This window comes from Apium graveolens, chromosome 7, assembly GCF_009905375.1.
Source record: "Apium graveolens cultivar Ventura chromosome 7, ASM990537v1, whole genome shotgun sequence".
NCBI lineage: Eukaryota > Viridiplantae > Streptophyta > Magnoliopsida > Apiales > Apiaceae > Apium > Apium graveolens.
In genome coordinates this window covers 256,039,062-256,065,901 of record NC_133653.1, presented here as the reverse complement: position 1 = coordinate 256,065,901, position 26,840 = coordinate 256,039,062, and the positions used below count along the sequence as shown (strand labels likewise).

General features: G+C 36.8%; 2 protein-coding genes and 2 pseudogenes across 4 annotated transcripts; 2 read left to right on the top strand and 2 right to left on the bottom strand.

The window, feature by feature from the left end:
* The first annotated feature begins 727 nt into the window (after window positions 1-727).
* LOC141672649 (cyclin-D2-1-like) lies at window positions 728-1,802 on the top strand (annotated as a pseudogene).
* A 226-nt stretch (window positions 1,803-2,028) lies between these two features.
* LOC141671761 (rust resistance kinase Lr10-like) lies at window positions 2,029-4,566 on the bottom strand. The gene is made up of 2 exons (XM_074478095.1): window positions 3,661-4,566; window positions 2,029-3,538 (listed from the first exon to the last, which is right to left on the bottom strand). Exons 1-2 carry the CDS (start codon window positions 4,517-4,519, stop codon window positions 2,418-2,420), a joined length of 1,980 nt encoding a protein of 659 aa, XP_074334196.1. The 5' UTR covers window positions 4,520-4,566; the 3' UTR covers window positions 2,029-2,417.
* A 98-nt stretch (window positions 4,567-4,664) lies between these two features.
* LOC141671762 (rust resistance kinase Lr10-like) lies at window positions 4,665-13,761 on the top strand. Of its 3 annotated transcripts, none has more exons than XM_074478098.1 (5): window positions 4,665-4,835; window positions 11,200-11,815; window positions 12,215-12,256; window positions 12,350-12,373; window positions 12,544-13,761. In XM_074478098.1, the coding sequence occupies exons 2-5, from the start codon at window positions 11,251-11,253 to the stop codon at window positions 13,620-13,622; spliced, it is 1,710 nt and encodes a 569-aa protein (XP_074334199.1). In that variant the 5' UTR covers window positions 4,665-4,835; window positions 11,200-11,250; the 3' UTR covers window positions 13,623-13,761. The 3 variants fall into 3 exon arrangements, with proteins under 3 accessions (XP_074334199.1, XP_074334198.1, XP_074334197.1); XM_074478097.1 differs by having other exon boundaries at window positions 4,665-4,902; window positions 11,148-11,710; XM_074478096.1 differs by having other exon boundaries at window positions 4,666-4,902; window positions 11,148-11,815.
* Window positions 13,762-14,234: 473 nt separating this feature from the next.
* Window positions 14,235-16,055, bottom strand: LOC141674703 (berberine bridge enzyme-like 26; annotated as a pseudogene).
* Window positions 16,056-26,840: the final 10,785 nt, after the last annotated feature.

The window sequence follows — 26,840 nt, the reverse complement described above, 5'->3', positions numbered from 1 at the left end:
CATTCTGAAAAGGAGTAATTAACAATAGACATGTAATACTATTGATAGTTGATAGGACTTTTGAACTCAGAGCAACGAACTAGCTTAGGGACTCAATTGAAGGCATGATACTTTTTTATTTGAACATGAAAGCAATAAAAGGCTCTGCTACAACAATCAAGTTAGCGCTCAATGCAGTAAAACAAAAATTAAATTCTGAATGAACATAACATTGTTAGTACATAGAAATTCAACTAGATAATTGCCTTGGTTGGATGGAATTTGTCTGCCTTCATTTTGTAATTAGGATATACAATTTATAAAGACTAAAACAGAGTTGATGACACCTTGATGATTATTATCGTCTCATTGAATTCAAGACAGTTTATTAAAGGCTGTTCATAAGTCTTTAATCTTTGTTACTCTGATTCAGAAATGGCTTCTAGATCATTTCTGAATGACTTCACATCTGATGATGTGAGAGGATTAGGTGGCATTGCCGGACATAAATTGCCATTTATGTAGAAACTGAGTAGATTTTAATGGAAAATGAAAATATTCAATCTGCATAAATTTCTTTCTTAGATAGCATTTTGAACAAAAATTAAATTAAAATGACCAAATATTTTGAAGAGACACATCTTCTCATTTTTCCCTTTCAACCCCTCCAAATTTGCTAATAACCCAAAACCCCATCAAAACATAACGCGCATTTCTCTACTATAAACCTTCCCACATCCATTCTTGTATCACCACAATCTTGATTGTGATGTATCAAGCCTATTGTGTGGCGAAGAAAATGAAAGTATTTATTTTGATGTCGTTGAAGAGTATCAAAGTACTAATTTTTACGACATTAGTGGTGATCAAAATCAAAACTTTAAGGTTGAAGAGAGCTTTATGAGTGGTTTATTACCACTGCAAAGTGATGAGTTTGTAGATTCGATGTTTGCGAAAGAATGTGAGCATTTGCCTGCTCATGATTATTTGCAAAGATTGCGAGACGGTGATTTGAATTTGAGTGCTAGACAAGAGGCTGTTCATAGGATTGAAAAGGCTCATTCACATTTCGGTTTCGGGCATCTGTGTGCATATTTATCGGTTAATTACTTGGATAGATTCCTCTCCGCCCATGAGTTACCGGCTGGCAAAGAATGGATGATGCAACTGTTGGCTGTCGCTTGTTTATCTCTCGCAGCCAAAATGGAGGAGACTGAAGTGCCACTAAATTTACAGGTTGGTGAAGTTTCTCTTTGAAGCAAAATCCATACAGAGGATGGAACTTCTTGTTTTAAGCACATTGAAATGGAGAATGCAATCAATCACCCCATTCTCGTTTATCGACCATTTCCTGAAGAAAATAATGGGTGATCATATTGGATCACGATTACCAATTTTCAGATCGACTCGGCTTATATTAAGCATGATGAAAGGGATTGACTTGTTGGAATTCAGGCCTTCTGAAATTGCAGCAGCAGCGGCTGTGTCTGTTGCAGGAGAAAATCAAACAGTTGATACTGAGAAAGCATTATATCAACTTGATCACCATTTAAGAAAGGATAGAGTGGCAAAGTGTGTTGAACTGATGAAGAAATCGGATGGATTAATCGAATTATCTTTGCCCCGAAGCCCAATTGGTGTGAAAGATGCTGCTTGCATAAGCTATAAAAGTGATGAAACAACCGTTGGAAGTTGTGTGAGCTCTTCTTATTATGGCGAAAACAGTAAAAGGAGAAAGCTAAATTAGACGCATTGCATTGAGTTTTAAGAAACAATATGTGCTAGGCTAGCAGGCTTAATGTATATCTGTTAAGGCGATGAAAGGAAATTTTGTAGTGTTATTGTCTAAATTTAATTATTTATTAGCTTCTGTACTTAATAGTATATGAAATTATGTTTAATTTACATAAAGAAACTCCAAACATCTTCAAATATTATAAGCATGAAAACACAGAGACAGTGAAGAAGATGAAGATTTTCAGATATAGTAAAGGTCAAGTTGTTTTAACTATTTGAACGACATGCACACTGATCAACAACGTCTGGTTCCATAAGGAGTAGATTTAGACGTGAAAGGAAGAGTCGAAACTGCAATTGAAACCATATAAAGAAATACTAATGCAAATTAAAAATAATGAAGAATAGTGAACATGAAAGTAATAAAAGGCTCTGCTACAACTATCAAGTTAAGCGCCCCTTGCGCTAACACAAAAATTGATGAACATAACATGTGTAATTAGATTAAAACAGAGTCGAACGACACCTTGATTTTGTAGTTGGACGGAAGTTGTCTGTCTGCCTTAATTTTGTAATTAGGAATATACAATTTAAACAGAGTGGACGACACCTTGATTATTTTTATCATCTATTCGTAAGCAATAACATCATTGAACTATAAGACAGTTAATTACACGCTGTTCACAAGTCTTTAATCTTTGTTACTCTGATTCAGAAATGGCTTCTAAATCATTTCTGAATGACTTCACATTCGATGATGTGAAAGGATTAGGTGGCATTTTCGGACATTCTTCTCTTTCTAGCATATTGATAACATGTTTCATTGAAGGTCGGTCCACTGGATGCCACCCTATGCACCATAATCCAATAATTGTCAACTTCTTTGCTATGTTTGAATCTTCTTCTTTCTCTATTTGGATTGCTACTTCTCCCCCTTCCTCCAAACGATGAAATATCCATTCAGGAAAGTACGATTCACTGGTGTTTTCCCCTGCATTATTGTCCCTTGCTCCCACCATTTCCAGCAATAACATTCCAAAACTATAAACATCTGATTTAACAGACACCTTCCCGAAATTCCGAGAAAATACTTCTGGTGCGATATAGCCAATGGTTCCCCTGGCCATAGTCATGGACACAATGCTGTGGTCTTTCGAACACAACTTGGCCAAACCAAAATCAGAAATTTTGGGACTGAAATTTTGGTCCAACAGGATATTATGAGGTTTGATATCAAAATGCAGGATCTGCTGAGCACAACCTTGGTGAAGATATTCAATTCCTTTAGCTATGCCTAGAGCGATTTCTTGCATCTTCTCCCATCCCAGGAAATTGCTCTGGTGATTTTTACCACTGTATGTGAACTTTTCGAGAGAATGATTAGGTTGGAACTCATAAACAAGAGCTCGATTGCAGCCATCAGCACAATACCCCACCAAGCGAACCACATTAACATGATAAATTCGCCCAATAGTTCCCACTTCATTGATAAAATCTTCTCCATTAGCTTTCGGATCACTATTGAGGACCTTAATTGCAACAATAATGTCCTTGCTGATTTCACCTTTGTACACCGATCCATAACCTCCCTGTCCTAATTTATTGCTGAAGTGACCAGTAATTTTTTTGATATCAGAATAGGAGTATCTTGTCGGTTTCATGGCTTTGTAATCCGCAAGAAACATTTCAATTTTCATTTCATCATATTTCTTTCGCCTATATGATCTGATAATATAGTACAGTAACATAATGAGGACAACCGCAATTAGAGTACCACCTGGAATTATACCTGCAATAGGTTTAATTGAAACATCGCGATGACCTGAAATATGTCATTGTGCGAAAGTAGCTCAGTATATTGTAAGTTATGCTCACAAAAAGTTGTAGTATTATGCATAATGATGTACATAGTTGAATTTAAGTATTTGTGATTACTGGACTTACCTCTAGATGAACATATGGTAGTTTGATTAGCTGTTTTGATGTTACTAGTAATAGTATCATTCTTCAGCTTACAGTACTCCCCCTTGGCTTCACATTTCCAGCAATTTGGAGTTGACCACTGGAGGTAAAACCAGAATCCAGACAGATAATGATATGGGATAGAAGAATCAAAAACCCTACTACATGAGGTTAAGGATTCATAACTAGTGTCTTCATAATCACCAAAATAATATACTGGGAAAACTTCTCCGCTAAGAGTAGTGAGCATTGCAGGGGAAATGCTCCCAGAACTCACGTCTGACTCGCCTTTAACTCTCAAGGCACAACGGACAAATGTAGTACTTGCAGTGTCAGGATAATATTCGAAATTTCTTTCTTGAAAAGAAAGAGGACTTACTGCAGATGGGGATAAATTCGACATGGAAACAAATTTTAGGTTGTTGGTTGAGTAGTATGAAGTATCAAGGTCAATAATTTGAGATGCATACTGTATCGAACGCACAGGTACCTCTTTAGAAAGGAAGAGCTGGATGCCTTGAAGGGATGTATTTGCAAGGTATCGAAAGTGAAGTAAAGTTTTCCCTCTGTAACACGAAACTTGGAAACCAGGGTAGCCACAGTGCTCAGGCTGCTTGTCTTTGAGCCAAAACGGGAACCGAATTTCTGGGCCATGATGGGAGCATCTCGTGATCCTGCACTCCTCACCTGCAGCTGCTACAACTTCTCTTAATGCAAACACTAGTATCATCCCCGAAAGATAAACGACCTCTTGGAAAGCCATGGATTCGCTAGTCCAAGATACTTCTAACGTACAGAACGATAACAGAACTTTGATCAGACTAGGGAAGAAATATATCATAAACTTGACTTGAACTCTTCTTTTTCTTTCTTTTCTTTTTTGGCAGATGACTTTGAAGTCTTCTATTTAGTCAATATTTTCAATTTTCTTTGAGGTGGACTTCTAGAATGTTTAACACGGCAACGAAGAACTTTCTGACTTGGAATGCCTTGTTGAATTTTCCACTTGAAATTACAATATTTCATCTGCACCCAAGTGAATAATAATTTCAGAAAGAAGATGGACATCAAGAGCTTGCTTTCTTTCTTGTTGATCTCTACGGTATTATCTCTTTTAAGCTCGTTTAACTGCAAAGCTGACTCTCCTTCTTCTTGTGGTAATATTAAAAACATAAGTTGTCCTTTTACACTAAAAGGAGATCATCAGAAATGTGATGCTTCTTCCTTCTGTTGGAAAATATGGGTATAAGTCCCATATTGGTAAGTCATATTTTTGAGCATTATGACTAAAAGATGTGTGAGATATGATGATATTCTCTTAATAATGGAAATTATTATTTTCCATTAGAATTTGGCTCAAATATTATGGCATAAATTAATTTGATTTTGTTTCAGATTAATTGATATGGTGTATGTCTTGATATATTTAATCTGATTCTGTTTCAGATTATTTATGGAATAGAGTAACTTGCAAGTATTACACCGATTCCATAATTAATGATATTTAATTATGGAAAAGAGTAGCGCACAAGTCTATCTACACCTATATAAACACCTCTAAGGCGTTAGGGTTAGACACACCAAAACATATTTGCCTCTAAACACAAATCTCTCTCTCTCGGTGATAGTTTCGTGCCCGTTCAAACTCGCTGAAGGTGCTCGTTATCCGTAACGCCGCCGCTACCTCGTTTTATCCTGGGAGGCTATCGACTCGCACATACGGTGAGAGGCGAAATAGCTTTAAGGAGACAGTTTCAACTGGACTCGAGGATCTCTCTTCTGTTTATATCTTTTCTTCCTCCGTTTGATCTCGTTTACTCACGCACACACTTGTTTGATTATTTGTATTAATCGCAGATTGTTTTAACAATCTTAAAGCTATTTTTTTTATATACATCTGTGACTGATACATCTGTATCTGCTTGTTTTGTTGAGTAACAGATCGATGGAGAACCAAACTGTGAACGATTCGATGAACATGACGGCTGATCCCAACGCACAGATCACTGGATCTGATGGGGTTCACCAGCAGCCGATTAACCCTAACGCACGGATCGTACGGTCTGATGGGGGTCAAACGCCTGTTGGACATGTGTCTTCGGAACATGTGCCTGTGGGACACACTGTCATTGGACAGTTTAGTGTTCCTCTTGGACAGATATCGGCAGGATTCACTCCTCCGATCATACCTGCGGTGCCTACTGGTGTGCATACACCTGTAGTACAGACGCACGTACCATCTGTTCCACCCGTGGTGCCTGCTGCACCTGTTATGCCAACTGTGCCTGCTGTACATGCTGAAAAACCTGAGAAGTTCAACGGAACGAACTTCAAACGTTGGCAACAAAAGATGCACTTTTATCTGACCACGTTGCATATGGATCGCTTCCTTAAGGAAGAACCACTGTTGCTCACTGCTGAGAGTAACATGCAGACTGTGTATGCTGCTGATGCTTGGAAGCACTCCGACTACATCTGTCGGAACTATGTGTTAAATTGTTTGTCTGACTCGTTGTATAACGTATACAGCGCAAAGCCAACAGCTAAGGTCTTATGGGAGTCACTTGACCATAAGTATAAAACCGAGGACGCTGGGGCAAAGAAGTGGATTGTTGGCCGCTTTCTTGATTATAAGATGGCAGACTCTAAGACTGTGGTCAGTCAGGTGCAGGAACTGCAGGTGATCATTCATGACATTCATGCTGAGGGAATGGTCATAAGTGAGTCTTTCCAAGTTGCTGCTGTTATTGAAAAGCTTCCACCTGGATGGAAAGATTTCAAGAACTACCTTAAGCACAAGCGAAAGGAGATGTCTATGGAGGATCTTATTGTTAGACTTCGTATTGAAGAAGACAACAGAGGGTCCGAGAAGAAAGTTAACGTTGCCACTGAGAAGGCAAACATGGTGGAGCATGCTCAAAGCTCCAAGCCCAAGAAGGCTAATTCTGGTAAAGGGGCAAAGCTGGCACCCAAGGGAGGGATTTCGAAGTCGAAATTTCAAGGAAAGTGCTACAACTGTGATAAAGTTGGTCATAGGTCTTCTGACTGCAAGAAGCCCAAGAAGCCCAACAAGAAGAAAGAAGCAAACATGGTAGAGAATATCTCCAAGGAGATGGGTGACATAGACCTCTGTGCTACGGTCTCTGAAGTGAACCTGGTCGGTTCTAATCCACGTGAATGGTGGATTGATACTGGTGCTACTAGGCATGTTTGCTCAGACAAGGCGGTTTTCTCTAGCCTCAAAGCTTCCGATGCTAGTGAGAAGCTCTACATGGGGAATTCAGCAACTTCTACCATTGAGGGTGAAGGCACGGTGATCCTGAAGATGACCTCTGGGAAGAATCTGACTTTGAAGAATGTACTTTATGTGCCTGATATTCGCAAGAACCTTGTGTCTGGTTCTCTGTTGAATAAGCATGGCTTTCGCATTGTAATAGAGTCAGATAAAGTTATTTTGTCTAAGAGTGGTATGTTTGTAGGCAAGGGTTATTTAACTGATGGGCTTTTTAAGCTCAATGTAATGTCCGTTAAGGACGATAATGAAATGAAGAATTATTCTGCTTACTTGCTTGAGTCTCCTAATTTATGGCATGCTAGATTAGGACATGTAAATTATGACACTTTACGACGTTTAAGTGCAAAAGGATACATACCTAAAATTACTATCGATTCAAAACATAAGTGTGAGACTTGTGTTGAGGCAAAATTAACGAGATCATCATTTAAACGTGTGGAAAGGAACACCAAAGTGCTAGACCTAATACATAGCGACATATGTGATTTAAAATTTGCTCCAACAAGAGGAGGAAACAAGTATTTTATTACATTCATTGATGATTGTACAAAATACTGCTATGTATATTTGTTGAAAAGCAAAGACGAAGCTATAGATAAATTTAAAATCTATAAGGAAGAAGTTGAGACACAACAAACTGAGAAAATCAAAACGATACGAAGTGATCGTGGAGGTGAATATGTTGAACCGTTTGGGGAATTCTGTTCACAACATGGTATAATCTATGAGGTCACTGCACCATACTCCCCTCAGTCAAATGGTGTGGCTGAAAGGAAGAATCGCACTCTGAAAGAGATGATGAATGCGATGTTGTTAAGCTCTGGGCTCCCACAATCGATGTGGGGAGAAGCCATCTTAAGCGCAAATAATATTTTAAATATTACGATGCGCAAGAATAAGGATGTAAGTCCTTATGAAATGTGGAAGAAAAAGAAACCAAGTTATCAACACCTGAAAGTGTGGGGGTGCCTTGCAAAGGTACTGATCCCTACACCGAAGAAGGTGAAGATAGGTCCTAAGACTGTGGATTGTGTCTTCATTGGATATCCTCCACACAGCACTGCATATCGGTTTCTTGTTCATGAATCCAAGATTCCTGATATTCAAAAGAATACCATTATGGAATCAAGGAATGCCTCATTTTTTGAGACGATGTTTCCCTGTAATCCAGGAAACCAACAACCTACGACGTCTAAACGATCTCATGAGTCTGTAGATGACGATAATGGGAGTGACGAAAGTGAAGACGAAAATGTGGGGGTAGTGAGAAGGAGCAAAAGACAACGAACGGAGAAATCCTATGGGTCTGATTTTATGACCTATTTGCTCGAAGAAGGTGACCCAAAAACTTATAAGGAGGCGGTTACCTCACCTGATGGGCCTATGTGGAAAGAGGCCATCAAGAATGAAGTTGATTCAATTATGCAAAATCATACTTGGGAATTAGTGGACTTGCCAACTGGTTGCAAACCATTAGGTAGCAAGTGGGTTTTCAAGAAGAAGATGAAAACTGATGGCACTATTGATAAGTATAAGGCCAGACTTGTAATTAAAGGATACAAGCAACAAAAAGGCCTTGATTACTTTGATACATATTCTCCTGTAACGAGAATAACGTCCATAAGGATGATGTTTGCTATTGCTGCAATGCGTAATCTAACTGTACATCAAATGGATGTGAAAACAGCTTTCCTAAATGGAGACATAGATGAAGAAATCTATATGGAACAACCTGAAGGGTTTGTTGTCCCAGGACAAGAAAGGAAAGTGTGTAGATTGGTGAAATCATTGTATGGTTTGAAACAAGCGCCTATGAAATGGCATGAAAAATTTGATGAGGTCGTGCTGGCCAATGGTTTCAAAATCAATGAATGTGATAGCTGTGCCTATTACAAGGATAACGAGAACAGCTATGTCAAGGAGAATGACAATGGCTATGTCATGATGACACTATATGTAGATGATCTACTTATTGCTGGAAGCAATGATAAAGTTATCAAATCTACAAAGGACATGTTGAAATCAAGGTTCGACATGAAAGATATGGGACTAGCAAATGTAATTCTGGGAATTCAAATTTCTAGAACATCTGAGGGTCTCGCATTAAGTCAACCACATTATGTTGACAAGATCCTTGAGAAGTTTCTTAAGGATGACTTTGAGAAAGCTAGGACACCTGTGGATATGACTTTGCACCTATCCAAGAACAAAGGTGTAGCTGTTTCCCAATTGGAATACTCGAGGATAATTGGTAGTCTGATGTACCTCATGAGTTGTACAAGACCAGACATTGCATACTCAATTAGCAAGTTAAGTAGGTTTACGAGTAATCCGGGAGCTGATCACTGGAAATCGATTATAAGGGTACTAAGGTACTTGAGGGGAACTCGAGACTATGGACTGCACTATGGCAGATACCCAGCAGTATTAGAAGGATATACTGACGCAAATTGGATATCTAGCAAGAAAGCACTTAAGTCTACGAGCGGCTATGTGTTTACATTAGCTGGAGCGGCAATATCATGGAAATCCTCAAAACAAACGGTGATAACTCATTCCACGATGGAAGCTGAGTTTGTGGCACTAGATAAATGCGCCGAAGAGGCTGAATATCTACGTCAGTTTCTGGAGGATATTCCAAGATGGCCAAAGCCTGTAACTGCGATAGGGATTCATTGTGATAGTCAATCCGCTATTGGCAGAGCGCAGAGCACGATGTATAATGGAAAGTCTCGTCATATACGACGACGACACAGTTCCATTAGACAATTGATCTCAACCGGAATTATCACTATTGACTATATACCGTCAAAAGATAATATCGCGGATCCACTAACCAAAGGGTTATCAAAAGAAGTGGTTGAGAAATCATCGAGAGGGATGGGCCTTAAGCCTATTGCTTAACGGCATCATGGTGGACACCCAACCATTGCTGACTGGAGATCCCAAGAACTTAGTTCAATGGGACAACTAAATCATGATGACCAAATCACTGTGGGGGTAACCCCTGGCCTGTTCCTATGATGAGGAAACAGTGAGACCCGTAAGGTACGAGGTTAAGCTTTGAGCTTTTAATGATCTTTGATGAATACATGAAGCTCAGGAGTGAACGCATGGAATTCAGTTGAGTAAACGCGGGTTACTCTATAAGATAAAGATCACCTATGTGGGAGAGAAGTGGGGCCGCTTCAAAGGAGAATTGCGAGGCACAATTCTTTAGAAACTTCTGCAGAACCAGGACGATGTTCCATGGCCAAAATGGACATACTCATGAGAGCTGAACGAGTCAGAAACGATATAGTGATAAGTATATCATCGTTTACATAAACGGTCGAACAGTTCAAGGACAAGCACGTCTACTGTCTACCAGTAAAGTCGGTATGCTTACTCGAGCGAAGGTTCAAGGAGCATTCTCTACCTATCGTATGCTATATCTGATCGAAGAAACTATCACCAAGTCAAACTCCGTGTCTGTCTGTCTGTCTGTCTAGTGTGTGCTACTAAGATCACCAATCTCACCCATGTGGGGGATTGTTGGAAAATATGGGTATAAGTCCCATATTGGTAAGTCATATTTTTGAGCATTATGACTAAAAGATGTGTGAGATATGATGATATTCTCTTAATAATGGAAATTATTATTTTCCATTAGAATTTGGCTCAAATATTATGGCATAAATTAATTTGATTTTGTTTCAGATTAATTGATATGGTGTATGTCTTGATATATTTAATCTGATTCTGTTTCAGATTATTTATGGAATAGAGTAGCTTGCAAGTATTACACCGATTCCATAATTAATGATATTTAATTATGGAAAAGAGTAGCGCACAAGTCTATCTACACCTATATAAACACCTCTAAGGCGTTAGGGTTAGACACACCAAAACATATTTGCCTCTAAACACAAATCTCTCTCTCTCGGTGATAGTTTCGTGCCCGTTCAAGCTCGCTGAAGGTGCTCGTTATCCGTAACGCCGCCGCTACCTCGTTTTATCCTGGGAGGCTATCGACTCGCACATACGGTGAGAGGCGAAATAGCTTTAAGGAGACAGTTTCAACTGGACTCGAGGATCTCTCTTCTGTTTATATCTTTTCTTCCTCCGTTTGATCTCGTTTACTCACGCACACACTTGTTTGATTATTTGTATTAATCGCAGATTGTTTTAACACCTTCATCCATGAGCTGTCTTGTATCAATAATCGTACCATCTTATATTTGCAGCCAGATAAGCTCTTATACTATGTTGAGAGGATCGATTATAAAAATCTTACCATGAGGATTATTGATCCAGGCCTTCAAAAGAATAATTACTCTTCTATTCCATCACATTCTATCTCAAGGAGAGAAGGAGGGAATTTATATCATTTTAATCAGCCTATTACAGTGATACAATGCCCGTCACCTGTGATATCTGCCCGATACATCAATATTACCTCACCTGGTTCAACTTCATTCTCTGCTTCAGTATTGGGAAAGTATTATGTTTATTCTTATGCTTATATAGTGGCTGGAGTTTTAAAAATATCAAATATAGAGTACAATTGCAGGATTAGCAAACAGACTTGGATCTCACGCCAGTCGGCTCTTGGTGATTATCTCCCTATTGATAGCTCAAAGTACGATAACATTGTGTATAATTTATCTGAAATTCATGATGCAATGGTATCTGGATTTGATCTCCATTGGGCTTATTTCTACTGCTTTAAGTGCGACGTAGCTACCAATGGAACAGGCAAGTGTGATTTTTTTTCTTATACCAATACTAAAATGTGGGCTTGCAGAAGCCATCACTCGTGCATCCTCAGTCGTCCAGGCTCGTACCATCTTTCAATTTCGTGTGAGTAAAATACTTACCCTTTTAAATACATGATACGATAATCAAACAGGGTTCTAGTCGGTTTCTTACCAAGATCCAAGTGAGTAATGCCTCCTGAAAGTTCTGGATTCAGAACAGAAGTATATTACAATGAGAATAGTAGACCAACAATCATGTGATAAAAAAAATTAAATAGCACGCCAAACTTGAGGATTGGCCTTTTTAGAAAAATACATGTTTAAGATAAATTAAGCAACAACTACAAGTTTTAGGTAATCATAATTGAAGAGGCCAAATTCTAATAGAGTGCTATTAATAGAGTGCCAAATTCTCGACATGTTTGATGAATGCTTGACAGAGAAGTTTCCTATTCTGCACAAAAGAAGGCCTTTACTAACTGAGGTTGCATGAACCTTGTAGGCTTTTTCCAAAACTGGCATGGACTTATGGACCAAATCAAACGTGGGTATTGCAGTTTCTGTTCTTACTCAACATCGTAAAGAAATATTGGTAATTTTATTGACATTGTTCTTCTGTTGCACTGTTGTCTTACAGGCGGAAAGATCCGAGAAGACATTGGTAAGATACTTCTGTCGTTTTTGGCTCAGAGTAGTAGGAATTACATTCAATATATACACCTGAGAACGTGAAACAAGAAATGGTTTTTGAAGGCATTAAAAGGCCAATTTTGTATGCTTTATTGCTAACTTATCTCTGGATTGTGTGTTTCCTTTCTTTCAAAATACTAGGTAAAGTTATAGGCATTATTCTTGGTGCAAGATTTTCTTTGGGAATACCATTTTTGCTTGCCTTGTTGGTTTATAGAGCTAGGAGAAGGCATTTATCAATGTACGACACTATTGAGGATTTTCTTCAGGCTCAAAACAACTTGATGCCTATCAGGTATGCATACTCGGATATCAAGAAGATTACCAATAATTTTAAAGATAAATTGGGTGAAGGAGGTTTTGGGACTGTATATAAAGGAAAGCTTCGTAGTGGTCTGTTTGTAGCGGTAAAGATATTGGACAACTCCAAGGCTACCGGGAAAGAATTCATTAATGAAGTTGCTACAAGTGGAAGGATTCATCATATCAATGTGGTGCAACTCCTTGGCTTCTGTTTCCAAGGTCCAAAACGTGCTCTAATATATGAGTTCATGCCCAATGGATCTTTAGAGAAATACATATTTCGTAATGAAGGAAAAGAAGAAGAAATTGGTATCTTGAGTTGGGAAAAAATGTATGAAATTTCCTGCAAAGTAGCAAGTGGAATTGACCATTTCGACATCAAGCCTCACAACATTCTTCTTGATAAGAATTTCAATCCAACCATTTCTGATTTTGGGCTTGCAAAATTATATGCCACCGATGATAGCATTGTAACTCTCACTGCAGCAAGAGGAACAATGGGCTACATGGCTCCAGAAATGTTTTACAAAAATATTGGTGGAATTTCATACAAAGCGGATATATATAGTTTCGGAATGTTGCTCATGGAAATGGCTGGCCGGAGGAAAAATTTGAATCCCTTTGTGGATGATTTGAGTCAAATTCACTTTTCGTCATGGGTATACGACCAATTCAGTGAAGGAAAAGAGCTTGAGATGGAAAATGCTACCCAGGGGGAAAGAAAGTTGGTGAAAAAGATGATAATAGTAGCGTTATGGTGTATACAAATGAAACCAAGTGAGCGACCTTCAATGAACAAAGTCATTGAAATGCTAGAAGGAGATATTGAACACTTGATAATGCCTCCTAAGCCTTTTCTTTATCCGCATGAAGAAATATCCGAGACTAACAATTTACTACAAGCTGATGAAAAATAGTGAATTCAATATCCTTTAGAAAAGTCAAGACCTCGACCTCCTCTTAGAATCCACTTCGAACACTACATTGTGCACGTAACTCAGATAACATGGCTAACAATAGTGAATTCATGTGGTAGCCTACTAAATTGAATTTATATATCTCCTTAATAATATGCATAACTTGTGTGATTTATCATTTGAAAATAAAATTCAACTTTGAACTAGGTTTAGAAGAATTAAATTTATGTATAAATGACCGAGATTTATATATTTTATGTGTTTTACATGTTCATTTGACACAAAGAAAAACTATATTAAAAATGTATATTCTATACATCTAACTTTATCAATATCACAACCCACTACCCAGTTTCTCAAAATTGTACTACCTTACTAAAATTCATTGCTTAAATTGAAATTGAGTTGCCAATTGCCCCCTACTGAAATTAAATTATCCTCAAATTTAGAGTTTATTATTTTACATAATTTTATTCATAACTAAAGTAATTCTTAGTCTACTCCGATATCTTAACTTTAGTCTAAGAATTGTAATTATATATAAATAAAATCTTTAGTATACAAATACATATGTAAAAACGTAGACATGTATAGAATGCACTTGCGTGGTAGGAAAGGCTAAATATGATTTGTGTCTATATATGATTTGTGTCCTAACCTTCATACACAAATTACATGAATCTTGAAATCATGCAAAGCCTCATTTCAGTTACTCTCTCTTGGACTTAAATCATGAATCCTTCAACATACATTTCAAGGCTAGGTGATCACTCTAGCTACTAGGTAGCCATGACTCATCTCATGGCTTAACAAACTTGAACATTACTTGAACATGACATTATTACACATTTCATTCTTCACAATTTAAACGAAACATCAGAGCCATGTAAACCTCTGATTTCTTAAAATAATCTTAGGATGCTTTGTTCGTGGTAGAAGAAGTTATTTGGATCAATCTTACTCTTTATGCCTGCTAATCTTTCGAAATTGTTTTTGAAATACTTGGTACCCCAAGAGCTTGCCTCTAAAAAATCTGTTGACTGATCATTGTTCATTCCCAAATCAAGATCTCTGTAGTTGATATATGCAGCTCTTCGAGATCTTAAAGCATATCTTCCCATGTAGCTGTAAAGATTGCGAATCCAGTCAATTGTTTTGCTGTCACATTCTTATCATCTGTCGTCCAGGCTGTTGAGTAGTGAATCATAAACCAGCTGTTTCCTTTCCTATGAGGCAATGCAATCTCAGATTCTGTAATTTTACTCATCTTTCCACCATATGGAGTCCATATGATGGACGGAATATCCTCCTCGAGTAACCTTTTTAATAGCCCTTCAAGTCCAGTTTTCGAGATTGGTTTTTGCACAAAATCAGACTTTGCTTTGAAAGAACGCCTGAATCGCGATCTACCTTCTATTAGAGCTTCTAAACTTGTATTGTATCCTGCTGATCCAGATATGAAAAGAACAGATTCAAGCCAGCTCATCTCAGTACAGTTTTCTTGCTTTAGTCCTAATTCAGGAAAGCTCTTGTTCATGATTTTAAGTAGTCTCTCTGTCCTGCCAAGAAACAATACATTATAAGATGTCTGCACGGTTTTTTTGCCTCCTACAGCTGTATCCACAAGTCGAAAAATGACTCTCAGAAAGAGATCTTCATCAACTTCATGTGCAATTTGCTGATATTTATACAGTAGCTTCGTCGTGTCCTTGTCCATGGTCTTGGCAAAGTTGAAAACTGTAACGTTGATGGAACAGTGACTAAATTTATCTTCCACGAAATGATGATTCCAGAACTCCCCCCTGCACCTCCTCTAATGGCCCAAAATAGATCTTCACCCATGAATTTTCGATCAAGAATTGTTCCATTCGCGTTAACTAGCTGAGCGTCAACAACGTTGTATGCTGCAAGGCCATACTTTCTTATCAGAGGACCATAACCGCCTCCTGTAATGTGCCCTCCAACGCCTACACTCGTGCAAAGGCCAGCTGGAAAGCCGTGGATGTTACTCTTCTCGGCTATTCTACAAAAGAGTTGATCAACGATTGCACCAGCTTCAACCCAAGCAGAGTTATCAGTAATATTGACAACAATTGATTTAAATTTTATTAGACAAGCACAATAAATTTTTGCGTCATATCTGAGCCTTCATAATCATGGCCACCACTTCGTACTCGTAACTGACGCCAAGTTGTTTCGAGCAAATAACAGCAAATCCTATCAACGATTTTTCGATTCTCGTAATTATCCCAACTGTACGAAATCATACCTTTTGACCCTAACCCTTTTTTTACTAAAAGCCGATTTTACCCTCCGATATTCACTGATATGTCGTTTTGGAGCGAAAAAGGGTTAAAAAGCATGAAGACGGATACTATAGGGATAAAAAGGTACGTCTTCATACATTTGGGGCTGATGGATATAACTGCCCATACTTAAAGGGCAAAAAGGTCATTAAGCATTAAAGTAATTCTTAGTCTACTCTGATATCCTAACTTTAGTCCAACAGTTGGATATGTATAGAATGCACTTACACGGTAGGAGAGGCTATATATGATTTGTGTTTTTGTTATAGCCAAAATTTGGTAATGGATTATTTCGGGTCAAGAACGGGTCAATTGGAATCAAATTGGGACAAAAGGATGAAGGATTAGGTTTTATGCCGCAACGCGTGTGGGGAGGATGCGCCCTAGAGTTAGGGCGCGCCCTCATTTAATGAAATGCAAGATATGGACTATGTGTGGGTTCAAGCAACAACACAATAGAAGTGGACGCACCCTAGGGGTAGGGCGCACCCTAGTCAAGTGGAATGCACTACATGGCTTATTTGGATGAAAAGGCTTGTCCTTGCTCCGGGCTTGTCCTCGCTCCGGACTTGTCCTCGCTCCAGACTTGTCCTCGCTCAAGACAAGGCAAAAGGCTTGTTCTCGCTCCGAGCTTGTCCTCGCTCCGGGCTTTTCCTCGCACAGGACAAGGCAAAGGCTTGTCCTTGCTCCGGGCTTGTCCTCGCTCCGGACTTGTCCTCGCTCCGGGCTTGTCCTCGCTCAGGACAAGGCAAAACGGCTTGTCCTCGCTCAGGACGACACAACGGGCTTGTCCTCGCTCAGGACAAGGCAAAAGGGCTTGTCCTCGCTCAGGACGACGCAATGAGCTTGTTCTCACCGGGGACAAGGAAAACAAGAACAACCTCGGGACAAGGCAAACATGGAGAGAGCAATGGAGATTGTTTTCACTAACATATTTGTTGTAGGTACTCTTTGAAAAATTCCCTCCTTGAGTCGGTCAAGGAGGGGGATGTCCGTGAAAAGCTTGAAGGTCTCCAGGGGTATGCCTGATGATTGAAGGCCTCCTCCTGTATTCAACGGGTGTCCTCGTTGGGGATGCAGGGTTTAATATTGGTGTGTGCTTTGGGAGCTCTGTTCTAGCATTTAACGGGTGTCCTCGTTGGAGAACTTTGGAGTTGTCCTGCACTTTGCACCCAAGAGCTTGGGATCACCTGTCCTGTTATCTGGTGGGTTATCCTCATTCGGGGGACAGGAACGCGTCCGGCATTTGGGGTGAATCGTGGTTATACCTGCATTCGTAAATCAAGGGAGATAGATGTAGCGGAGTGTTATCCTTGTGCAAGGAGATGCACTATCCGTGAAGTCCTACGATTACGGACGAGCCTTGGGCCTTCGCGGTTGGGCCTCATAGTTGGACATTCCTAAATCTAGCGGAAGATGGATCCCGGAAGGACTTCTACCGGGCCTAGGAATGAGAAGTCTAAGCCCATTAGATTTCTTGTTTCCAAAGAATTACGTCAGGCTTGATCCCTATATAAAGGGTACGTAGGCACATTGAGAGCGGTTGGAAGTTGAGAGCTGAAAAGGAGCCACCACTAACCCTAATCAATCTCAGCCTCCAATTTATCATAACCACCACACTCCGCTCACGTTTCCGGCGAAGAACCACCATAGTAGATCTTGATTCCGGCGATAAACCTCAAACTTTGTTGATACCAAATTCCTCCGTCAACAGTTTTAACCTTTATCCATAAATTACATGAATCTTGACTGCTATGTCCGTGTCTCCATACATGTTTTGTATATATGGATTAGCAGAGTTGCACAAAAAGCCTATTGGGTCGGGATTTATTCGGCCTTTATAAAACACATTTTTTTGGAAACGGATCGGGCCGGGTTTTTTTAAAAATCAGGTCGGGTCGGGCCCCCTAAGAAAAAAAAAAGGCCCATTTAAGGCCCGCGTGTAATATCCAGGATATATCGTGTAATTAAGTTTATCAATAAATAAATATTTTGTGTTTATTATATGAATTTTGGTGAATTATCTGTTAAATTGTATTTGTGTTTGGATGTTTAAATGTTATAAAATTTGAGTATTCTAATTTTTATATGTCCAAAATAAAGTATAGATAATTGTGATATTTTTCTATTAATTTTTATATTGTTATATGATTTTATAAATGATTTATGGATTTGATAATTGATTTTCCGAGTAATTATAAATTATTTTTGTATAATCGGGAACCAACCGACTTCAATCATTTGTACGTTTTTATATACCGGAAGTCTCGGGAAAACTCCTTTCTAACCTAATTGGAATATTCCGAGCATTTTCGATATTTTGACTTTTTCGATCCGGGGTACGGTTTTACTCCTGCGGGTCCCGGAGCAAAATTTTTGATATAATATTCGTTACGGTAAATCGATAAAACCCATATCTTCGAGAAACGGGATATTTTGATTAAACTATTATATTATCTTCTCGTAATTAACCAAAGCGCTGAGACCAAGACCGTATTTACAAAAAACTTAGTTTTGATAATTATCCCAAAACCGGTACCGAATTGGATCTGTTTATTCAATTAAGTATTCTATTTTATATCCGATATGATCCAACGGGGTGCCAATATTTCGTAAATATAAATAGCCTTTACCGTATTTTATTTTATACAGATAATCATTTGCAAACAGTAAAAATAAATATTTTTCAGAGAAAATCATAATATTCATAAGTGTTCTTGAGAATCAAACCTATATTTGAAGGTGTTATCGATATACGATTCTGGAGTTCAAGTAACCAAAATAATGGTATTGAAGAGTACTATCAAGATCTATGAGCCATACCACTGCAGAATCTATAGGTATTTTTCTATAATTTTATTTAATTTCGAATTATTTTGGGTTTAATTATGAATTTTTGATTTTGACGTTGTTTGTATGATTTGATGATTGTATCTTGTAGATAATTTTGTCCTGATAATTTGGGTATATCATATGTTGAATTTGGAGTTCAATAACATATAGAAAAAGGGGTTTGATTTCGAATTTCAGAAATTAGGGTTTTTATAGTACGAATGTTTTTAATTGATTTTTAGGCGTTTTTGTGTTTGGGGTTATTAGGTTGAATTGATTACATCAGATTATAGATCATTGAGAAACAAATCGATTGGTATATATGTGATTAACGGAGGATTCCTCGAACGAAATGACCGGAAAAAGGTAACACGGCAGCATCGGAGTTTTTTATCGAGTTTTCCAGGAGATTCAGTGATTGATTGCTTGATTTGATTACAGATAATTGTTCCTGGAAGCTTAGGGACCATTCCATATTTATTTAGTGTGATTCTAGACTTTTTTCAGGCCTGTCGGGAAAGCTCCATGGCGGCGGCCATGGAGTCCGGCCGGCGAAGTCGTCGAGGACGACGACAGTGGTGACAAACTTCAGTTTGGCCCCTGAAGTTGTCCCTGATTTTCAAATGTATTATTCAGATTTTAAAAACTTATAAAAATTATATTCTTGTTTTAAAATATTACAAAAAATAGGATTTATGTTTTATATATTATCAAAAATAGTATTTTCTTTTTATATTATTTTCAAAAATTGTTTTTAATTATTTAAAATTTCCAAAAATTCATTATTTTTTAATTCTAAAAATTATTTTTAATTCGAAAATAAATCTAAATTATTTAATTAATTAATTTTAGTTGATAATTAATTATTTAATTATTCAAATAATTCAAATATTAATTGATTAATTAATTTAATTAGTTATTAATTAATTTTAATTGATTATTTAGTTAGATTTAATTATTTCTTTTAATTTAAAAATTCCAAAAAATAGTTTAAAGTTTTAAAATATTATTTTAAATTGTTTTCAAGACTCGAGAATTATTATAAAATGATTTTAAAGTCAGATTCGGGTATTCGAACCCTGTTAATTGCTTATAAATGATTCATAGACCCGTTTTAATTCCGAAAAAAATGTTTAAAAATTCATATTATATACCCGAAAAATTATTTTAACCTCAAATCTTCTTTGAAAAATTATTTTTATCGAATATCTTACGTGTTATATGCTATATGTGATCCGATTGATGTACGATATGCTTATGTGTGTATTGTTTAACTATTTTTATCGTAAATTTCAATCTATAAGTCAGATTTGGGTGAAACGAAGGGTAGATAGAGGCTTGTAACGAATATAATAAAGTAAGAATGAGTATTGATAGATACGTGTGATGTCTAACAGATGAGGCGAGGCGTAGAAAGGGGAAGCAGATAGTCAGTGATTAGGAGTCGGTGAACGAGAGCAAGTGAAGCGTAAGCAAAGTAAGAAAAGGCAAGTGATTCCTTAACTATCTTGATATGTGTTTGGAATAGCTCGATTTTATATTGCAAGTGCTTTGAAGTATTTAACCTTAAACCCTGATTCCAATTATTGATTTTGAACCGTTAGCCTTATTCTTTGTAAACCATTGATTGTTGAATACCAGATTCAAACCACAGATATACGATACTACTCTAAAAATACAAACAGACTATACACTAATCACTGAACCGGAATTGTTTAACATACAAACCTTCGTCCCTTATATCTCAGAAGATCAATCCTTATAACCACAATACCTTGATTCTTCTATTATCTGATTCTTTTACCGGCAGATAGCCAATCTTTGTACTCACCTCGTTATGTCCTGTTAGTGATTGTAAATCACCTTATACTTGAAGACAAATGTTGTTTATGATTCTGTTTACTGATTTACATTATTTATTTTGTTATTGTTATAGAATTGGATTGTTTAATAAATATGGACCAGATTCGTGGTCAGACCAGATTCGTGGTCAGACCAGATTCGTGGTCGTATTAGGCCAATGTGTGCCTCGGATCCAGTATATAGAGCAGAGTTGTGTGCCTTGCTCGGGGTTAGTGCATGACTGATTAGCAGGCTAACCTTGGTTTTTTTTTTGTTTTATAATAAATTTTGAATATCCAATTCTAATCATTGCTTAACAAGAAACTTGATACCCTAAATCATTTCATGATCATTGTTTAATCTCAGTATTGTCACTGTGACTTACTGAGCTAGTTAGTTCACTCTTGCGAATCTGTTTATATTTTTTTCTAGTTAAGAAGGAGCCCGTCAGTAGAGAGGATCATCAATCAAGTGTTGCGAGTTAGGATTCCAGGTTGAGACAGAATAAGCTAGCTGAAGATTTTTATTATAGTTTAAGTTTGAAAGTTTGTAAGAATGTTTTGTTTTCAGATGTAAGTTAAACTAGATGGGTTTTGGAATGTTTGTAATATAAGTAAGGTTGTGGCTTATGTGCATACTTTAACCTGTAGTGATCGGTAGAATATAGTAAGTAGGGTCATTGCATATATTTTATTGTCATAAGCAGGTATATATATTGTGTGTGTGTGTTGTGAACCCCAAACTTCTGACCCGGGTTTGGAGGGCGTCACACCACGGGGCGGGCCGAACCGGACCGGGGTTTTTTCCGGATCGGGCTTTTCGGGCTTTTTTATGAACGCGTATAGAGTTTTTCATTTTGTTTTATTAGAAATGTTTTTTAATCAATTTTTTTTCTTTTTTTGTTTCTTTTATCTAATTCATTACTTGTTTACACAAAAAAAATTCTATTATTTAAAAATCGATTTTTTATTATTTTTACACGAAAAATGAGTTTTCATTCAATTTTAAATTCTAAATTAATTTTATCAGTTTTAAATTTATTCAATTAAATATATATTCATAACTTTGAATACCATGATGCATACTTATTCCTTCATTTTCTTTTGTGTTACTCAAGGAAGAGATAGAGAGGGAGTAGAGATGTTCAAAAAATTCGAAACCCGGAATCTGATCTGATCTGGAAAAAACCCGAAAAGCCCAATCCGGAAAAAACCCGGCCCAATTTGGCCCAGCCCACGGGCATTATAGGGGCCTCCTTTTTTCTCCAAAATCCGTCCGGATAAAAGACCGGATTTAACAAAGCCCAGATAAAATTCCGCTTCGGCCCGGATAAAAACCCGGGATATTTTGAAAAGCCCGATTAAAAAATTAATTTTTTTATATAAAATTTGAAAATATAAAATATTTTTTAGAATATTTAAAAAGTTATATTATAATATTTGAAGCAATTAAGATATATATGATTATTTTGTCGATTTATTTTGTTAAAATTTTCTGGTTTTTTCATCAAATTAAAAGGTATTAAAGATAATTACTAAATTAGTTGTAAATGTAACAATATTTTATTATTATAAATTATAAATGATGTCATATGTAAATTTATAATTTTAGATTATATAGTCTGTGACTATACAGAATGTGTGAGTTAGGCAGTCTAATGCATCAAGAATGCCTATAGAGTGATAACAACTAACAAGCTTGTGTTTGATACTAATAATTAGCTGACCATACCAGATTTTGGATTTAAAATACTCATAGTTCAAGTTATAAAATATAAAAATAAAATTTAATATATAAATACAAAGTCCAGATAAAGCCTGATTCGGCTCGATCCGGCCCGGCCCGCGGGCCTAAAACGGGCCTCATATTTCTTCAGAAGCCCGACCCTACCCGAGTTTTAAGAAAGCCCGATCCCATTATTCCAAAAACAACCGGGCTTTTTAAATCCCGGCCCTATGGGCTTGTTGTGCATCTCTAAGAGGGAGTATGAGATTTTAAGATGGATGACTTGGATGCATGATTGTGCTTGTTTAGTTGATTTCACTCTTTAATTATATTCCATTTGAACTATAAAATTAATTAACTTTGTGTTTACATATATTACATATAAGTATTATTCTATACACACACACGCATATATATATATAATACTTGTCGACTTTTTTCGACTAGTCGGGCGACTTGTCGACTAGTCGATTTCAAGGTACCCGGGCGTCGAGGCTCGGCTTGGCGACTTAATAAGCTTGAATGGGACTGTTGATTTTATTAATAACTGTAATGTAGACTTAATTAGTTTGATTGAAATAGATTCAATTATGAAGGAAGTAAGTGAATTTGGAGGTTTTAATAGCTATTGGTATAGATTACCTGGGAAAACTATGGAAATGGGCTGTTCTGAAAAAGTAAAAGATGATGATTTGTTGGTCATTTGTGAATTACTAGCAAATAGGGAGCCTAATTGTGAAAGTTATTTAGGGATTTTTGCATATAATATTGCACCCATGTCTTCTTCACAAAATGAGATGAATACTCAAGCAACTGCAAATGTTGAGTTTTGTGAGGCAACCCCCAAAGAGGCCACAATGGAGAAGGATACAGTTCACCAGTTTTTTTTTCACAAGATGAACATCCAATGCATGATGATATATTCTTCTTTTTTACCCAAGATGAAATCAGAATAGAAGATGAGTGTTTGGAGGCATTTGGAATGATCGGGGGGGATGTAGAGCCTAATGAGGATGACAATGATGTGGATGAGGGGGATAATGATGATAATAATGATGTGAATGAGGGGGGTATGAGGATGACATCAGTGATAAAAGTTTACATTCTAATCAGTCTAACAAGGATGAAGATGATGATGAACTTCTATTTAATAAGAATGTAGATGGACTTGGTGTTAGTGTTTGTGCCCTAGAGACAAGCTATGATGTTTTAGTTTAAGACATTAGGATTATAAATATTTATGTTCTATCGATTATTCCCTTTATAATTTATTAATTCTTAATTTACTGCGATATAAATGTTAGATTAATAAATATCCTTGGAATATGATATGCAATTTTATATCTCTAAGTACGTGACTTAGAAATGAGATTATGAGATTAGTATCAATATTCCTACAGGTCCCTAGTCGAGTATTATTATTAAAGGACAATAATAATACATTAAGACTGGTATGTTTGTTGACTGATGATCACATCTCATTGATCATAGGTATGATGATACTAAAGTCAAAAATACAGGAAGATGTATATGTACATGGTGCTGCACAGACCCAATGTGAGATTCTACATGTCTGTTGTGTCATAAGTAATTCTCACAGTGATAATGATGTAATGGTCCTTAGACCTGAAGTCATTATATTTCTATACGAGAATTAATATACATTGATTCCATTAAAAGTTGTCCTTGACCGGGTAATGATAAAAGTGCACATTGGGTATATTATGAATCGTATGAGAAATATGAATGATCTAGATGGGATTTAACCCTCCTATTTTAGGAGTGATATTATTGGCCTCTTGTGTGAGCTAGACTATGAAATGCGTGGTCACGCTCAAATATTGATTTGATATGATAGTCTACTCATTGATCAAGGAAACTTGGATTAAACTATGATGAGGATGACACGTTACATGCCTCTAGTTTAATCTATAATATTTGGTTAAAGAGATTATATTACATTGTACATTATTCACAAAAGGTTTAATCGATCACCGAATCAATTATTTTTACTTGGGTAGCAATGATGTATTACTATATACCACTCATTATTTATGATTTTAAATTAGATTTAAAATTCGTTGCCAATGTAATAATAACCTATTGGGTCACACACTAAGAATTCTTGAAGGATTATTTAATTTAAATTGGACTTAAATTATATTAAAGTAATTCAAATTATTTATAATATTAATTAAGTATGACTTAATTAATTAGATAAATATTGATATTCGAATTTGCTAATATTAATTATGAAATTCATTTATTGATTAATTAAGTGTGACTTAATTATTATACAAATAGGAATTTTGAATTAATAATAATTCCTAATTAGTTAAGAGTTATAATTCTTATTATACTCTCTATATAATATCTCTTGTGTGGCTGATTTTGGATGTAATAATTTTACTAAAATCCTAGCCACCAAGGGAGAAGATGGAGAGAGCAAGAAGAAACGAGTTTGTGCTAGTACACATTCAATCCTTGCGTTCAAGCATTCGTGTGGATACCAATAGAGCGTAGATCGTGAGAGTGGGATGCGTGGTGATTGAACAAGTTTTGGATCTCCATTAGTCAACCAATTTGTAAAACTTCTTAAGGTAAACAATCTGATCTACGAATTAAATATCTAATTTTCGCATGGATCCTGCGGTGGGTTTCAAAAATTCTGATTTTTCACGTTTTTAATTACTGTTTCCGTTGCGTTTATGTGCTCGAAACCCTTCACTTGGAGGCTCCAGAGCTGCAGATGATGATGGTGATAGAGAGAGTGATCACAACAGTAAGTATGCAGGAGTGATGAGGAAAGAATAGCTCCAAACTTAACTGAGGAGGATGGGGTTAATTTTCATGTGTTCAATGAAGATGCAGACATGGTGAACCCTATCGTTCAGTTGACAGCGTATTTCAAGGACTCAAAGACTTTCAGGGCTGCATTCAAAAAGCATGCAATTATGGAGAGGAGACCCATTGTGAACTGCGGAAACTTTGGGAGAAAGGTCCAGTATGTGTGTACACCTCCTTGTCCTTGGAAGGTTTATGATTCCCTAATGGGTAGTCTTTCACATACCAAATCAAGACACTTATCATGTATGTCAACATTCAATCAAAACCAGATAAACTCGAAGTGGATAGCAGACTACTATGAAAAGGACATAAGGAAGAATCCTAGTTGGCCTATAAATACTTTTCACAAAAAGATAGTCAACGATTTGACGTGTAATGTCAATAGGACAACAGTTTATAGAGCCAAGTCTAGAGCATTGAAGAAGGTCAATAGGACACATCAGGAGAAATATCAAGTCCTTTAGATTTATGGTCATCAATTGTAGAAGGATATTCTAGACAACATCGTTAAGATTCTGACAGATGACTCTAAACCAGGTGAAATAAGGGGAAAATTCCTGAGATTCTATTTATGTTTGGGGCCCCTGAAGAAGGTCTTTACTTAGCATTGCAGGAAGATTATTGGACTAGATGGCTGTCACCTAAGAGGGCCCTGTGGTGTATTCTTTTAGCAGTAGTGGGTATGGATGCAAATGATGGAATATATCTAGTTGCATATGCAGTGATGGAGTCTAAAACTACTAAGTCATGGACTTGGTTTATACAATTGTTATGTCAGGATTTGAAGATCCTGATTGATAAGGAGTGGACATTTATCCCAGATAAAGAAAAAGTGATTAAAACATTTCATCATATCATGTGTATTACATTTGTTATTAATTTTCTATATAACTAGTTCATGTGTATTTTCAGGGATTAATACATGCACTACAAACAATCGTTTCTCATGCAGAGCATCGCTTTTGTGTCATGCATTTATTTCAAAATATGCATAAAGAGTATAAGGGGTTGGCATTAAGGCATCAGCTTTGGAAGGCTGCAAGGGCAACTACATTGTGGGAATTTAACAAACACATGAAAGAGATGGAAAAGGTAATAATGCAATGTTTTGCACTTATTTCGATAAAGTAGATTTTTGGCACTTATTGACAATTAATTTCCATGTTTAGTTGTCACCAAAATGCCATGATTGGCTTATGAAAAAGCCCAAAATAGTGGATTAGATCTGCTTTCAGGACCATTTCAAGCAGTAATATGTTTGTTAACAATCATTGCGAAGTATGTAATAGTAGTATTAGTAGATTGAGAGACCTACCAATTATCATTATGTTTAGAGAGCTTCATAAAAATGTTATGAAAAGGATACAGATTAGAAGAGACAAAATGGTGAACAAGGACATTCTCATATGTCCAGTGCACAGGAAATGCAAGTAGTTGAGTGTGTTTGTTTATTAAAATTGCAGTTGTATAGTCATATTCTGGACCCAATTTTGGGAGGATGTCACATAACCAATTTCATTGCCACCTAATGTCAGAGTACCAGTTAGTAGGCCCAAGAGGAAAAGGAACAACAAAAAAGATGTTCCCACATATTCTACCAAGATGAAAAAGACCGGAACTATAGTTCACTACACTTATTGTAAGGCTGCAGGATATAACTATAGAA